The 18,190-nt window shown below is 31.8% G+C and overlaps 1 protein-coding gene across 2 annotated transcripts; it reads left to right on the top strand.

Moving 5' to 3' along the window:
- Nucleotides 1-44: 44 nt before the first annotated feature.
- On the top strand, nucleotides 45-15,905 carry LOC139481997 (putative GTP-binding protein 6). 2 transcript variants are annotated; one of them, XM_071265627.1, is made up of 12 exons: nucleotides 45-167; nucleotides 2,110-2,361; nucleotides 2,781-2,876; nucleotides 4,559-4,665; nucleotides 4,906-5,093; nucleotides 5,663-5,752; nucleotides 6,126-6,243; nucleotides 10,572-10,692; nucleotides 12,676-12,884; nucleotides 13,752-13,897; nucleotides 14,700-14,855; nucleotides 15,736-15,905. In XM_071265627.1, the coding sequence occupies exons 2-12, from the start codon at nucleotides 2,121-2,123 to the stop codon at nucleotides 15,893-15,895; spliced, it is 1,632 nt and encodes a 543-aa protein (XP_071121728.1). In that variant the 5' UTR covers nucleotides 45-167; nucleotides 2,110-2,120; the 3' UTR covers nucleotides 15,896-15,905. The 2 variants fall into 2 exon arrangements, with proteins under 2 accessions (XP_071121728.1, XP_071121727.1); XM_071265626.1 differs by having other exon boundaries at nucleotides 55-175.
- Nucleotides 15,906-18,190: the final 2,285 nt, after the last annotated feature.

Raw genomic sequence — 18,190 nt, 5'->3', positions numbered from 1 at the left:
CATCCGACATTCGATTCTGGATTTTAGAAAAAAAAACATCATTTGGTTTTCTCTAGGTTTTACAACATCAATTAAGGATTTTCCAAAGTAAAGACTACATTTTTTGTAAGTTACCAAAAAGTTAAAAGAACAAAAAAGTGAAATCATCTTGCAAGAAAAATATTGTAGTAATAATGTACTTCACTTTTAAACTATTTTTACACACCTTCAATAACATAACAATATAGTCTTAGCTCTAGACTTGTTCAATTTGTTTAATTTCAAGGCTTGCAATTTTAGAGAATATAATGAAGTACAAATTTTGAATAATAGAATTGAGAATAGAAATGGGGAAGTTGTCAAAGAGACAACAACCTCAATGCAGAGAGAAACTTCCGCATTCAGAGGCGTCCTTCAGCTGGCCTTTAAACAAATATGTATACTAGTTCAGTGATAATGGATGTCAAGTGAAAAAAAATGGATGTCATGCATTATCATACCTAACTCTGAATTATACACAAGAAAAAAAAATATATATACATCATGTTTATACATGATATATAAACATGACAAAACAGGATTAATTTCAGAGGAATACATACACGCGCCGTTTGCATTCTCAGCTACTCGAAAAGAGAATTATTCTGTTAAGACTTCGTAAAATTTTTTTTAATGTGGTTTGATTGCAGTTGTAAAAAAAAATGTTGTCAATCTATTAAAAATAAATTCTAACCAAAATGAATTAATTATGAGGGGGGCTGGACCTTTTTCAGGATGTCGGGACAGGGGTTAAAAAATCCACTAGCCAGACGCCCGGGACTAGATCATTTACGCCTCGGGCAATTAAAATGTGTAATCCGATATGCCCGACAGACTAGTAACAAAAAATTCTTGACGTTTCCAAAATAGAAAGTGAAAAATCCCTTTATCAGTATTCTATGTTAGCCATTTCGATTCAATTAAGTCATCCGGGATTCCAAGAATTTGAACTGGTTTGTACAGGTCCTGTTGTACATATTTTCAACATAGAACAAATAACTCTGGCATGTCTTGGCGGCCTGGTATCATGTGTTGATTCTCGTACTTTAAATATCGATTTCTCATACCATGGATTGAGGTATTGTACATTGCTTATCATGCCGAGATTTTCAATTAACGTTATTTGGGTGTATGATGTATTGATTGGTATTGACATGTCTTGTTGCACAGCTCTTGAGCAGGAAACTATGCAACAAAATATTTCTTAGTATTTTAGTACGGGAACCCCAGGAACTTTGTCAGTTTCAAAACGAAAAACGGTAGATGAATGGAGTAAGGAGGCTGAAAATTCATCCCCCAAAAATGCTAAATACAACAGGGAAAAACCGTGAAAAAAATAATAGTGTCCAGGACAGCAGCAGGGCTGTCAAGTCTTTAGCGCGAGACTCACACATGTTCATGCTTATTTGGTGGCATTTTCCTTTGATCTATTGTTTTTTCTCTTTGATCTTAACAATTTGGCCAACAAATCACGCATTCACTTCCTGAAAAGTTGGCAGAACTGGGACACAATGATTACCCTGGCAAGGTTGGCTGTTGCTGATGAAAAAAAAACAGACAATGCTCTGTGAATATTGCCGTTAGTTGCCCCAAACACGTCAATAAAAAGTCTGCTTTGAATGTGGGAACATCTTAGTTAGGTTAAGCACCAAAAGAATAATAACAGATCAACAAAAAATATTGAATACAGTGTATAATGTCTCCTTCAAAACAAAGGGCACCTACTTTGTATTATGCAGCAAACTCTTAATTTTTAAGGCATACTAGGGCTAGCAGGTCAGTTTTGATGGACTAGCAGTTCTTCCAACAGGGCTAGTAAAATCCTGCTGCCAATAAGTCCTGGGGTAGCTAGCTGTAACAAAATTTTTTAACCCCTGCGGGATTGGGTGTTTTTTAGTTCAGAACAATGCAGAATTTCAGGATTGACCCTTTTGGGATCCCGGATTTCTTTTTCGAATTTCGTAAAGTCAGGATTTGATTTTTTTTTAATTTTGGGACCTCAGGATTTCATGTTTTTAAGCCTGGGAATTTCGAGATCAGGACCCCTCCTACCCCCCTCTTTTCTGTACTGTACACTTCCATATATTTCAGAAAGAAGTTGAATGTTTCTGTCAGCCGTTAATAAGACGAAACATGTGTGTACTAAGTGTGTGCATCTACAGTCAACAATTAGAAAACTAAGCCACCAAAGCCAGCTCTATACATATGGAAGATCAGAGATCACAAAGAAATCTCTGATAAGAAAAACAAGTCTTTTATATTTAGATGGATCAAAATATGGTGCACCAGGAAATTTTCACACATCTGCTCTGCTATGTCAGAATGACGATTCTTCAAATGAAGGTAACCAATATTTATGAGAAGAATTTATTTACATGATTTATCAGCATAAATGGCATATGCAGTGTTTTTATGATATCATTTTGTATGAACATTTGATCATGATGTCAAAAATAGGGATAAATTTTAATAACAAATTTTAAACATTGTTAAAAATGATTATACATGTTGGTTATATCAATGAGAAAGCAAACCAACAAAAAAGCTTTTTAATGTTTGAATTGCCTTGATTAAAAAAAGTGCTTTTTAAGTGGTGAATTAATATAATCTGCAATCAACAACATAATTAAAAAAAACTTAACATTAACATGATTCAAATACATTACAAAAAAACTAGCCATTATTAATATCATTTATTTGTTTCTCCATGAAATACTTGTCTACTCTATTAACTACATATATCTTTTATTTTTATTTTACAGATGAAAATGTTATAGACGACCCAGAGTATAAAGAATTTGTACAAGAATATCACAAACATTCTAACAACGGTCACAGCCTCTTTGTTATTCATCCAGGTTTGAATTTACCAAAGAGTTTAAGGTGGTACCTAACACCTTGACTAATATTAATTTGGCTTATTTAATTTTCATAAAGTTTTGACAAAATATTTACTTTGAACCTTTGACAAAAATATAAAAATTTCCATAAATTCAAACCAGCCACTTTGTCAGAAAAATTTTGTTGGTTATATCATGTATATAGCAGTTTGACAAACACTTATTTTGATCATTGAGAAGCTTTATATTTCCTTAAGAAAACAACGTGATAAAAACATTTAGCTGATTTTTACAGAGTTATCTCCCTGTAGTGTTAGGTACCAACTTAAGTCTTCTAAAAGGACTTTTAACATTGTTTTAGCTAGATGGCAAATCTGGCTAGTTTTTGCATGATCTTTTTAATATACTTTATGTATGTGCCTGTCCCAAGTCTGGAGCCTGTAATTCAGTGGTTGTCGTTTGTTTATGTGTTACATATTTGTTTTTTGTTCATTTTTAGCTCATCTGGCCCGAAGGGCCAAGTGAGCTTTTCTCATCACTTGTTGTCCGTCGTCGTCGTCGTCCGTCATTGTTAACTTTTACAAAAATCTTCTCCTCTGAAACTACTAGCCTAAATTTAACCAAACTTGGCCACAATCATCATTGGGGTATCTAGTTTGAAAAATGTGTCTGGTGACCCAGCCAACCAACCAAGATGGCCGCCATGGCTAAAAATAGAACATAGGGGTAAAATGCAGTTTTTGGCTTATAACTCAAAAACTAAAGCATTTAGAGCAAATCTGACAGGGGTAAAATTGTTTATCAGGTCAAGATCTATCTGCCCTGAAATTTTCAGATGAATCAGACAACCCGTTGTTGGGTTGCTGCCCTTTAATTGGTAATTTTAAGGAAATTTTGCTGTTTTTGGTTATAATGTTAAATATTATTATAGATAGAGATAAACTGTAAACAGCAATAATGTACAGCAAAGTAAGACCTAAAAATAAGTCAACATGACAAAAATGGTCAATTGACCCCCTAAGGAGTTATTGCCCTTCATACTCAATTTTTATACGCCTGTCAAAATTTTGACGGGAGTTTTATGGTATACAAATGTCCAGTGTCCGTCCGTCTGTCTGTCCATCTGTCCGGCTCTTTAGAGCCTCTAGTTTTTATATAAATAAGGCTGTTAGTTTTCTCGTTTGAATTGTTTTACATTGTCTTATCTGGGCCTTTTATAGCTGACTATACGGTATGGGCTTTGCTCATTGTTGAAGAATGTACAGTGACCTATAGTTGTTAATTTCTGTGTCATTTTGGTCTCTTGTGGACAGTTGTCTCATTGGCAATCATACCACATCTTCTTTTTTATATTTAAATTCAGAGATGATTGTCTGCATTTATTATTCCCATTTTGATGTGACAGACAAATGTATGAGAATGATTAATATTATTGCAATTACAGGTAAAGCTGCATACACGTATATATACATATATCATTATTCAGAATGCAAGTTTTTATTTTGTGATCCTCACGGAATTAATATTGGAAAAATCACCCCAGCTTTTGATTACTGGAACAAAAATTGACAATATTTAACAAAAATGAAGTTAGTTCTTATTGGCTTGAAGTGAGCTGTCTGAGATGAGAAGGGCGAGAAGGGAAAGTGACAAAAATCTATATAAGTGTGATGTGTCCATACTTCTTGTCTATATTTCAGCTGTTAGATATGATCGACGTAACCCCCAGCTTACAACACCTGAGTTAGAAATGGAGGAGGCCTGTACACTAGTTAGAACATTAGATAAATGGACCGTTGCTGAACAGGTAACAGTTTGAAAAAAAAAACACAGAAAAAAAAGATAAATCCACACATTTATTCCTGACTTGTATTTAAGGAAAAAGTAAAATAACAAAAAAATACAGATCTCATAGGAAATTTTAAAACAGAAAGTCTTTTATCAAATAGCAAAATCAAATGCTCAAACACATCAAAGGAATGGAAAACAACTGTCATACATTCCCCATTTCCATTCTCAATTTTATTATCATAAATATGTTTTTCAGAAAATAGTAAAAGTCAACATTGGCACCCTAACAACTGCAAACATGTTTGGTGCAAATGTTTTTAAAGAAATGTGTCTTAAAATTCCAAACAAGAAGAACATCTCTGCTGTGTTCCTTAATGTGAGTCGTCTAAACAAGGCACAGATTATGAATTTCCAGGCACATTGGCAGCTACCTGTATTTGATAGGTAAAGGGCAGGAAAGTTTATGGCTGTTCCAAAATTGATTATGGTGGGGGGGATCCCGGATAATATGCTATTAAATTAATATTCTGCTGGTTGCTGCATTTTCATACAAGTTTTGTAAGTATCGTAAATAAAAAAAAAAAATGAAGCTTGTTTTTTGGGTGGTTAGGCTAAAAAAAAATGTCCCCCCCCCCCTTTCAACCCTAGGTTTAAAGGTTTAATTCTGGAACAGCCCTTATATAATTTTTAGTTTCGTAGTTTATATCTTTTTTTTATTCTGACATATTTTGTAATCACTTGTTACCTATATATATTGAAGCCCAATCAAAGTAACTATGCTTATATTGATGTACAATTTCACATAAATGATTATCTCTGTACGGCATGTTGAATTTATAGGCTGGTGAAATTTTTTCCAAAAGACCATTAGTGAAAGACACCCAATGGAACCAACATACAACTGCACGATATTTCATTGGAAGGCTTATTTATATTTGTAATTTCTGTTTTTGCCAGATTTTGAAGGTGGTGTTAAAAACCAAGAATCAATCAATCAACATAATTTATTTCAGATACTCTATAGTGATACAAATTTTCAAACAACATGCTTTATCAAATGTGGCAAAGCTCCAAGTGGCACTTGCTGAAATTCCAGTAATAAGGTAACTAACTTCTTTATTTATTTTAACCTGCCTGCACTTTCAACCACCTCCAAGACAAAGAAACATAATGAACATTGCTTACTTGAAAATTCATAGGCCTTGACTATCATTAATTTACAATGGTTAGTGTGATAAAATTGAGAGCCAAATATGACAGAAATGTGCATGGATCAGCCTATTCAAATACAGATTGTTTCAGTCTAGTGAAAGGATTAAGTTAAACATTTTGTTTTCTAGATTAATAGTTGTACATGCTGTAATAGTCTTTTTTTTTTTGCTTATTTTGATTTTTTTTTTATTGATAAATGAAACCCTTAGATATGACCATCATCGGTTATAAATGTTCAAACACTATTTTGTATCTTTACTGCAGAGATAGGTTAGAAGAACTTAATGCAGCCAATCCACGTCAAATTCAGAGTGGTCTTGCCAAGTCAGCTCATGGTCGTGGTGCTAAAACTCCATTACAAATCAGAAAGGCTTTACTACAGGTAAGTAACAGAAGACAAATGTACTAGCAATGTTCTCCTTGAAGGATTGTATAGCAAATGATATTCTGTAAATTCAGAAATATTTGCCAATTTTTATGTTGTATATTGGTATCACGTTGGCGCCAGTGTAGTCGTCGTCGTCCGAATACTTTTGGTTTTCCCACTATAACTTTAGTTTAAGTAAATAGAAATCTATGAAATTTAAACACAAGGTTTATGACCACAAAAGGAAGGTTGGGATTGATTTTGGAAGTTTTGGTCCCAACAGTTTAGGAATTAGGGGCCAACAAGGGCCCAAATAAGCATTTTCTTGGTTTTCACACTATAACTTTAGTTTAAGTAAATAAAAATCTATGAAATTTTGACACAAGGTTTATGACCACAAAAGGAAGGTTGGGATTGATTTTGGAAGTTTTGGTCCAAACAGTTTAGGAATTAGGGGCCAAAAAAGGCCCAAATAAGCATTTTCTTGTTTTTCGCACTATAACTTTAGTTTAAGAAAATAAAAATCTATGAAATTTTGACACAAGGTTTATGACCACAAAAGGAAGGTTGGGATTGATTTTGGGAGTTTTGGTTCCAACTGTTTAGGAATAAGGGGCCAAAAATGGGCCCAAATAAGCATTATTCTTGGTTTTCGCACAATAACTTTAGTATAAGTCAATAGAAATCAATGAAATTTACACACAAGGTTTATTAACACAAAAGGAAGGTTGGGATTGATTTTGGGAGTTAAGATCCCAACAGTTTAGGAATTAGGGGCCAAAAAGGGGCCAAAATAAGCATTTTTGGGGGTTTTCACACCATAACTTTAGTATAAGTAAATAGAAATCTATGAAATTTAAACACAAGGTTTATGACCATAAAAGGAAGGTTGGGATAGATTTAGGGAGTTTTGGTCCCAACAGTTTAGGAATAAGGGGCCCAAAGGGTCCAAAATTAAACTTTGTTTGATTTCATCAAAAATTGTATACTTGGGGTTCTTTGATATGCTGAATCTAACTGTGTATGTAGATTCTTAATTTTTGGTCCCGTTTTTAAATTGATCTACATTAAGGTCCAAAGGGTCCAAAATTAAACTTAGTTTGATTTTAACAAAAAATGAATTACTTGGGGTTCTTTGATATGCTGAATCTAAAAATGTACTTGAGACAATATCTGAAAAAGTCTAATTTCCATGTCCCGCACTTCACCAGCAATTATTTTTTTATTCAACCATCTTTTTTGAAAATTTTAAGTTTTAGTATAAACTAAATTATATAATGCACCATGGCCTGCCAATTAAACACTCATTCTTATATTTCTTCCAATAAAATATTGTAATTTAAATGTTCAACCCCCCCTAAAATCATGTTGTCCCCTGTGTTTTTTTGAAAACTAAATCATTCAAATAATATCCAAATTAACTAAACAGGCGTCCGATTCTCACATATATGATATATTATTTAATAAACTTGCCCCTAATTTGTCTTTTTATATTATAACTATAGCATGTAATAAAATTTTGCAAATTTTAAGAGAAAAAAAATTTGTCCCCAGGGGTGATTTCCCTCCTGTTACCACTGGTTTTTTTTTTACCTGTGGAAACGTTTACAAGACCATAAGTTATTTTCCCATTATGTATTGTGAAGAGCATCATTCCCTGAATGTATTAGTACAAAGAAATAGTTGGAAAGGCAGCCAGGTTTGAAAATTCAAGCCCATCCAAGGTATGAATTTATAGAAAAATACTTATTGGTGTTCTATCCTGTTATAGCCTTTTTTTACACTTTCTGAGAATATTTTTAAGTGTGCACCACAACATTAAGTGTGTTTTTATATCATCTTTTTAAAAGTTATATGTCACAGGAAATACACTTACATTTAATGTGATAAAAAGGACAAAAACTATCGCGTAATTCCTTTCTGTTACGTTCTGTCATGTTACCTGATCAAAAGTAACAGCATAACCATCATCAGTAACAGGAAGGATGTTCAAGACAATTTCACTGAAGAATCGAACAGTTAATCTACTATTTGCCAACCATTTCATTTAATATAAGTTATCACCCCCATATCAAATAAATTTCAAAATAATATACAGTATATTGAATAAAAAAATAGGTTTTTTGCTTTTGATAACAGCAGAGAACATTGTGCAATTCTAGTATAGTAGATAGTAACAGAAAGGAATTTATTTTAGAATTTTCATTACCTGGGCAGATTTTTCATCTTGCAAATACAGTTTCAAAGGATAAATGACATTGTTTGCTGTTATCTTCCAATTGTGACCAATCTAAAATGATTTATTTTTCTTAAACTTTAAAATAAAGCAGAAAAATCCTTTCTGTTACCAACTCTGTCCTGTTACCGTTGTCCTGTTACTCAAGATTCTTTCATGTTACCGACATATCTGACTATATTTAAGTATATTTCTAAACCTTTTGTATTGCAAATGCTAAAATCAATAATTGGCATTTGACAAACTATTGCAGGATATACTAGTAAACCACTAATAGTGTCTTAAACTTATTCCTTATTCCCATTAGAAACTTTTTAAAATTGATTCACTTTGGTCAATGTTGGTAACAGGAAAGAACTGGATTTTTTTTGTACCATTTTTTAAATTGCCATTGTTTCCTTATTAAACAAGTATTTGAATTACAGACAACAGTTCCTAGATCCCCAATGTGTGTTCTTCGATTTGTGCTATTAAAATACCGGGTCTAAAGAATTTTTTTTTGTTTTTTCTTATTGCCAAAAACTAGACTTTTTCAGATATTGTCTCACTTAGATTTTTTATTATTGGCCCAGTTTTCAAGTTAGTCCAAATCGGGGTCCAAAATTAAACTTTGTTTGATTTCATCAAAAATTGAATAATTGGGGTTCTTTGATATGCCAAATCTAACTGTGTATGTAGATTCATAATTTTTGGTCCCGTTTTCAAATTGGTCTACATTAAAGTCCAAAGGGTCCAAAATTAAACTAAGTTTGATTTTAACAAAAATTGAATTCTTGGACGTCTTTAATATGCTGAATCTAAACATGCACAGTATTGTTCAATAGCAAGAAATTTTCAATTGCACAGTATTGCGCAATAGCAAGAAATCTTCCAATTGCACAGTATTGTGCTAAGGTCGTTAGTTTTCTCGTTTGAATTGTTTTACATTGTCTTATCGGGGCCTATTATAGTGGAATGTGCGGTATGGGCTTTGCTCATTGTTGAAGGCCGTAAGGTGACCTATAGTTGTTGATGTCTGTGTCATTTTGGTCTTTTGTGGATAGTTGTCTCATTGGCAATCATACCACATCTTTTTTTTATAATAGCAAGTATTTTCAATTGCACAGTATTGCGCAATAGCAAGAAATTTTCAATTGGAGTTATCTTTCTTTGTCCAGAATAGTAGTGGAATCAACTTAAATCATTGTATTATACAATATACAATGTATATTCACTTTTACTACCAACTGATAAATTAAAACAATCTTTACCATTCAGTGATAACAAGCACTTTTTTTATATTTTAATATTTTATGATGTATTTAAATGAGTAGTTATTGTTGCAAACTCTATTAGTAATTTGAATTGAGATCAGTTTTGGAATAAGGGAAAGGGGGATGTAAAAAAAAATTGGGGGGGGGTCAAGTTTTTGTTGTTGAGAGGATTAATATTCAACAGCATAGTGAATTGCTCAAAGGCAAAAAACAAATTTTAAGTTTATTAGACCACATTCATCCTGTGTCAGAAACCTTTGCTGTGTCAACTATTTAATCACAATCCAAATTTAGAGCTGAATCCAGCTTGAATGTTGTGTCCATACTTGCCCCAACCGTTCAGGGTTCAACCTATGCGGTCGTATAAAGCTGCGCCCTGCGGAGCATCTGGTTTATTATTGTAAAAAAAACTGTATATAGGTTTCATAAAAAATTTTTAAAAAAAAATTATATGTTGATAGCATTATTGGTTGCATCATTTAATGAAATCATTATACACTTGTATGTAATTAATCTTATATGATTGTCTAATGCTCACAGATAGCAATTAAGTAAATGAACACAAAAAATTCAGAACATACACTGGTTTTTATCCTGCATAATTGTATATTAACTATTTAACTATGAAATTGATATCAGAGTACAGTATAGTTTTACTCATTTGATCTATTTTACATAATAAGGGTATAATAAATCCGCAGAATCTACCAAAACTTAAGTCCCATGAATCAACAGTATGAAGAACAAATACATGTGTTTGTATAATTGATGAAGAAATCTTTTCCCTCTTGTATAAGAAATGAATTGTGATCTGCCACCAGTACAATCAGATCAAAATATTAAATATGTTTCAGGACACAGAAAGAAAGTTAAAGAAAGCACTTGCTAAGGTCAAAAATCAAAGAGAACTTCTGAGAACAAGTAGAAAAAGGAAAGAACTCCCAACTGTAGCAGTTGTTGGCTATACAAACAGTGGTAAGTAGTATAAACAGACCATTTTTTGTAACATGGCCATTATGACACTGGTACAATACTTTAAAGAAACAGTGTGCATTTATCTGAGCATTTTGTTTTTGATATTTATCAGTGATAGTATAAGTTTGTTGGTGACAAATTGGTATCCAGAAAAAATTTGAAATATGATATTCAGACAATTAACTCAGAAAAGGGAAGCTTGTTTATGGGCGTTTTTCAATAAAAGCGTTCCTTTCAGACCTAAAAAAAATGGAAAATCAACTAGTCTAAAATTTATTTTCAAGAGTTATTTTGAATACCTCTATTATAGACCTGTTTGTAAACAAAAAGTGCAATCTTAAATACTCTTTAAAATGATATTATTTTCATAATTTGTGTACTGTTTCGTAGGGGACTTTTGTCCACTACGAAACTGCTTCTAAACACACATATTTTTGCAATTTTAAATGTTTCCTATAGACATTCCAGTTTGTTTACTTTATATACTAGAAAAATCTCATTTTTTTCTGAATTGGAGAACCATTTTTTATCGATAAAGATTAGAAAGTACTTCACATATAAAGGTACAACTCATGTTACGTAGTGGACATTTTGATGCGTTTCGTAGTTGACAAAACCGTTTCGTAGTGGACAAAAAGTTTCGTAGTTGACATCAACCCTATTCTGTGTTAATAAAAACATGATAAAAATTACATGAAACTAACCTTTGTTATTTGCTTTGCACGAATATAATTGAAAAAAAGAGTAAAAAAAGACTGCATGGTAGTGGTAGTGTCCACTACGAAACGTTTTTCTCCCAAACTTGTTTCGTAGGGGACCGTTTCGTAGGGGAGTATTCACATGTTTTATTTTTTTCTCACAACCCCAATATTGCAATAGTAACAAGACTGACTGTATTCATCAAAGCGTTATTAAGCTGTACACTGATATTTTTTTCATAATTTTAAAACCAGTTACTGAAGAAGATTTGACCCGTTTCGTAGTGGACATTTACAAAAATACGGTATCACTCTGGTCCATTTGATGTGCTCAATTTTTCTTACCAACAGATTAATTGCCGTTATAAAAGCATCACTTCTTTTGTAAGACCCTAATGTTTATCTCTCTTGCAAACAAAAAATTAAATTGATTTTATAAAACTGTTTATAAGCAAGTTTTAATGACTTCGTTTCGTAGTGGACATTGTGTTAGGGACACACCTTCTAAAATAAAAAATCCTATGTTAAAAGCTGTTTATTAAAATATGTTGGCTCTAAACATACTTTTGAATTATAAAAGAACTTATATTAAGTAAAATTAATATTTATTTCTACATTTTTTACGATATTTGAGAGTATGAATGTTGAACAGGCGGTCTAGGGACATGCCATCTTGGTTGTTTTGGACCATTCATGAATCAATATCTTATCAATCCCTCTAAAAATAAACTGTTTCTTTGCTTAAAAATGTTATATCTAATTCAATGTACTGACTGCACAAAAAATTACTTGGAAAGATCAAACACATTTTTTTTAAAGTAGCTGGGACGAGAAAGTACGTTTTTATTGAAAAACGCCCTTATACTTATTGTTCTATGAAAGAAAAATATTTAAAACTACAGGATTTCCAAAAAAAACCAGTAAATTTGTAAATAAAGAATAAGTGCTTATGCTTTGAACATTGAGAAGGATAGATATTCAGAAAAAAAGTATACTGTTAGATAGATCCCAGTTAAAATTGCTCATAGTTTGAAAAGGTTGAGGATGAGCTCAGTTTTTTTATTAGTGTCCACTTGATAATATCAAAATAGTAGATTTTTATCAATACATTTATAACATTTGAAATGATTTTAAAAACTTAAATACATTTTTCATATTTGTAATTGTATGGCTCTTGACACAAGAGGATCTTATGGAAAAATGGACTGTTCTGAATTATGGAGATCAAGTCTGAATATTGATTATAGATTAAAAGAAATCTTTGTAATGCAATTTTTACATACAGGTAAAACAACACTGATCAAAGCTCTAACAGGGGATGAGAGAATGCTACCAGAAAATCAACTGTTTGCCACGCTAGATGTCACTGCACATGGTGGACTACTGCCCAATAAAATGACAGTTCTATATATGGATACTGTAGGATTTATATCTAATCTTCACCATAATTTGATTGATGCATTTTCTGCCACGTTAGAGGATGCTTTGGCTGCTGTAAGTTAATAGTTTGGGTTTAATTATTAGCTGTAGATATGAGGATATAAATAGGTATCCGAATGTGTTGAAATAAGTGTTAAAGTCACTAATACTGTGCTTGTTTGTCTTTATGTTCAAAATCTATTTCTTAGGCACCCATACAAAAGTACGAAGTCATGTCACAAACAAAAGACGTTAATTTGCACCTATATTCTCAGCAACATTTACAGAATACAGAATAATGGACTAATACTTCATAAATATGGGCCAAAAAAATGATGGCGAAAAATGGGCAAAAAAAAAATATAAAGAAATGAGATTAACGTGGTGCTTAACTATAAAGAATGCAAAATGATAAGCAAAATTTACAAAAGAAAAGAGAAAAATGGCAACGAATTTACCAAAATTAAAGAATTAACAGAAATATAGAACCCCCTATAAAGCAATAGATTTCAATAAACTGTTTTCTGCTCTTTAGTGAGGTTGTCTGTTCTATGGTCGGGTTGTGGTCTCTTTGACACATTCTTCATTTCCATTCTCAATTTTATGGTTGGGACACAAGACATAATTTTTGTTCGGACAGAAAATATGAGATTGAAATATGTAAGTGCAGTTATCACCCTTTGATCAACCACATATTAAAGAATACTGTTCTAGAAAATAACATAATTATTTAAAGGTTATCTCAAATTTGATTTGACTGATATTAAATATTATTTCTGATATCTTGAATTCCAGATATAAAAGTAAATATATTGCAAAACTGCAAAACTATTAATAAGGACCAAAACATTATAATGAAGTTGCTCATTTTTGTTTTTTTAGATATAAGAGTTTGTTATAACAAGAATCATTTTAATCAACTATATTCATTTTTTAATTCAGGATATAGTACTTCATGTTAGAGATGTCAGTCATCCTGATGCTGTCAATCAAAAAGTTGGTGTTATGAAGATATTGAAGGAAAAACTGACCAAAGATCAAATGGAAAACATTATAGAAGTCTGTAATAAAGTGGACAAACTTTCACAGTAAGAATAAATTAAAGGATAATTCTTATAGACAGATAGAAAATCAATATAAATTGGTTATGTTTGTTAGTTGTATTTTTTTATTTTTTTTGTTGATGTCCAAAGTTTTTGACAGAATAGAAACCAGTAAGATCAGAAACTTACTTGTCTATTCTGAAATTTGTTTTATGTTGATGATTTAAACAAATAATAAAATTGAGAATGGAAATGGGGAATGTGCCAAAGAGACAACAACCCGACCATAGAAAAAAACAATAGCAGAAGGTCACCAACAGGTCTTCAATGTAGCGAGAAATTCCCGCACCCGGAGGCGTCCTTCAACTGGCCCCTAAACAAATATATACTAGTTCAGTGATAATGAATTCCTATACATCATACAGGAAGCACTATCCCCATCATCATGACTTTTTGGTCAACATATTCCTTGTAGTGTTTTCATCCTTTTCACATAATTTTATATTGTTGGCAGATATTGTGCAGTGCCAGTGTTAGGTAAATAATATATACTACACAGCTTCCAGGAACAATTTAGATATTGAAATGTAACAGAAGTTCATTTTGCATATATAGAAGCCTTTAAATGTCTTTTGTATTGTATTGTTTGTTGTGGTTTCATTGAAGCAAATCTCAAACATTCTTTAATTAGTAAGAAATCCTTGATATGATTATCTTGTTAAAACCTTGGTTGCTCATAAAAAACAGGTCATAGTGTTCTATATTTGAATTTTATTTTCCTTTTTATACGACCGCAAAAATTTTAATTTTTCGTCGTATATTGCTATCACGTTGTTTTCTATTGTAGGAATTATTTTTTTGAAGGCAATGAAATGCCTATATCTGCAGTAACAGGACAAGGCCTAGATGTTTTAGTAGAAAAAATACAACACAAACTAGTAGGAGAAAATTCTATATATTTGGAGAAAAGACTGAGAATTCCTGATTCTGGAGATCAGCTGAGGTATAAATATCCATTTGCTCACATTTTTAATAATTAAATTATTTTCCAACCTTGAATGAGGTAGTGTTACTCAGATGCTTTTATCAATTTTAACTACCATGTAGTTAAGAAGAAAAATAAAGAAACTGAAGGGGGACCATGGCCAAAACGTCTTTAATATAAAAGGTTTATTACAACAATCATTTTAACTTTTGGCAAGGGGAATACTGTACTGTAGATATTATTGAGTGGCTTTTATAATTATAGAATAACTAATCGAAGAATTCAAATAGAGAAAAATATTCAACGAGTGACCGAACAACACATCAATTCATGAATGCGCGTAGCGCATGAGTTAATTATCAGTGTTGTTCGGTCACGAGTTGAATATTTTTCGATATTTGAATTGTTTAATTAGTTATTCTTTTTATTACATTGGCAAATGGCTTTTTTTAAAGAAATTAATGTAAAACATGTATGGAACTATATCTTTTTTTCTACGCATTCACAATTTGTTTTGATCCGCCGGTATCGACGTCTTGACAACGCCTATTGTTGTATGACGTCAGAGAGTGAAATGACCACGTTTATTTCACATGTGAAATTATCGGTTTTTATTTAACTGGGAAATCAATGTAATTCATTGCAACCAATGTAATAAATTGGAATAATGCCACTTGGTAAGTATTGCAATAATAAAAATTTGCATAATGATAACTGAAACCTAGATCTTTATGCATATTTTTTTCCAAATCACAATAATAAAACTCACTGGAAAAATGGTAATAATAAATAACGCAATAATTTCTTAATTTATAGTATATAATCTATATTTTAATAAAATACTGTTATGATTGTAACCAAATCAATTTAAATTCCTTTATTTTTTTCATTATTTCAGTTGGCTGTATCAAGAGACCAAAGTACAAGACATACAAACAGACACTGATAATCATCTTATTGTAGATGTTGTAATATCAAAAACTGCTTACGAAAAATTTAAAAGTAGATTTTATAATGTGAAACAGAAAACAGACTTTCCAAAAATTAAAAGAAGTTAAAAAAGATATATATCAACTGGTGGCATCAGATATTGTTTTATTTTCAGTTATGTTTAATTCTTATTCCTTAGTGGTCTTTGTACTTCAGGTTAGAGTTCAGTTTAATGTAAGGGTTAAATTTGAATGTTAAGGCTTGTGTTATTTCTAGATATAGTTTAGGATATAATAATAAGTTTATAATAGCCTGTTGTTGGATGGAGCCTTAAGTTAAAGAACCATGTGTTTTTTATACCCTAGCTTTGAAAAAGTGGGGGTATACTATTTGACCTCTGTCTGTCAGTCCATCCTTCCATCCCATGAATATTTTTCCTAGCAATTTTCTCAGGAACTACATTACAAGGAATTCTTAAATTTTGTTTCAGTGTTTATATATTTCAGCTAGACCATGTGATGCGTTTTCAGATTCATTACTCAACAACTTTCTGTTTACCGGACACTTACATCATTTTACACATGACACCTATATTGAAAATGTCGTCACATTTTTTGCAGGAACTACATTACAAGAAATTCTGAAATTTGGTTTCATGGTTTATATCAGTCAGCCATACTGTATGATGTATTTTCAGATTTATCACTCAACAACTTCCTGTTTACTGTCAAGTATTTGGGCGGGGGTATCATCAGTAAGCATTAGATCACAGTTTCATTTGTTGCGTTGTTTTTTTAATCGTTCCTGTTTGTTGTTTGGTGTGAGCCAAGGCTCTGTGTTTAAGGTCGTACATTGACCTATAATGGTTTACGTTTTACAAATTGAGAGATGGATGGAGAGTTTTCTCATTGGCACTCATACCATACTTTCCTTTATCTATGATAATTCTTATAAGCCAATATATAATCACAACCATATTGTCGGTTATTAGCTGATTGTCGCCATTCCCTATCTACCGAAACACTTCCATACTAGAGGTAGTAAAAAAAATGACATGATATTCATGCACATATCTGATAATCACATGCCTTAGGAATAACCTGGTGACTCAAAAGTTTGGAAAGCCAAAAATATAAAACATATGAGAGAGAGAGTATACAACAAAAATGTCAAACAAGTGAGGTGCTCTGGTGGCGGTATTGTCTAGGTAGTATCTACTGTATACTCTAGCTTGTCAAAACTGAGGCGTTGAGTGAGAACTTTGCATTAGCAGGTACTTCAACTCCAATCTTTATTCACAGAATTGCCAATTATTTTTTGCTGAAGCACTCCTGCTTCCTCCACCAATAATAACTGGCTGCCAGGATGGAGCCTTTTATTCTTAAAGTGACATTAAACACCAACAGTCAACCAATCATGCACTCTTTAATAAAATATTAAAACAAATTGCATGTTGGATTGCGACCCTAGTGTAAGAGTAATTATGTTCATGTTATGAACTGAAAGGTTTCATTTTAGTGAATTCTCTTTTTAAAAATTCAGCTTCACCTGGCCACTGAAACGTATTTGATACAGTACTTGGTACACTGTCCAATTAAATTGATTATGTCATCTACAATCCACATATCCTATCAAAAAAACACCAGTCAGTTTTTATTGCCTTTTTTCTAGGGTTAGTCATAAAAAATTTAGGCCATAAAAAAGATTATGTTTGTTTGCCCTAACCCTACCTACCCAGAAAATAACTGCCTACTCAAAATCTTGTATTGTCCTGATGTGAACAAATTTTGTTTTAATCCGATTGGCATAGAGAAAAAACATTTGACGATTTTATTTCTCTTTGTTGAAAAATGAAAGAAAATGCCTACCTACCTACTCACTGCTTATGGGTATGGTTTGGACAAACCAAAATATATTTACGTGTGGCCTAATATCAAATTTTTAATACTGTAAATTCAGAAATTATTGGGTGCATTTATTATTGCGATTTTGTCATTTTAGACTTAAATGTGATTTTAATTTTTACGATTTTGAGAAAAATCCTGTTTAATTCATATAAAATATTATAAAATAATAAAAATTATATAATATAAAATTTTATATTATTGCATTTACAACTCTGTTGCATTTTTCGCAATAATAAAAACCTCGCATTAATTTCTGAATTTACAGTACAACATGTCCTTATTTTTATATTGACTGTCTTGACATGAGTCAATTAAATTTCAGTTGTCCAAAAGTTAAAATCCCTTATTAATTTTTTGTGTTGAAACTCAAAATCTTGAGCATCAGATAACTGTTTTTATATAGAAATAGCACTGTGTCCAGCTGTGTGCACTTGTAGCCACCAGATTTTACAAATTTTATAAAGAAATAACGTTGTGTCCGCCTGTATCCCCCTATTTCATAAAGTTTTTATATAG

This window comes from Mytilus edulis, chromosome 7 (genome assembly GCF_963676685.1).
Source record: "Mytilus edulis chromosome 7, xbMytEdul2.2, whole genome shotgun sequence".
Classification (NCBI taxonomy): domain Eukaryota; kingdom Metazoa; phylum Mollusca; class Bivalvia; order Mytilida; family Mytilidae; genus Mytilus; species Mytilus edulis.
The sequence above is the reverse complement of the archived record's forward strand: the minus strand, read 5'-3'. Positions and strand labels throughout refer to the sequence as shown.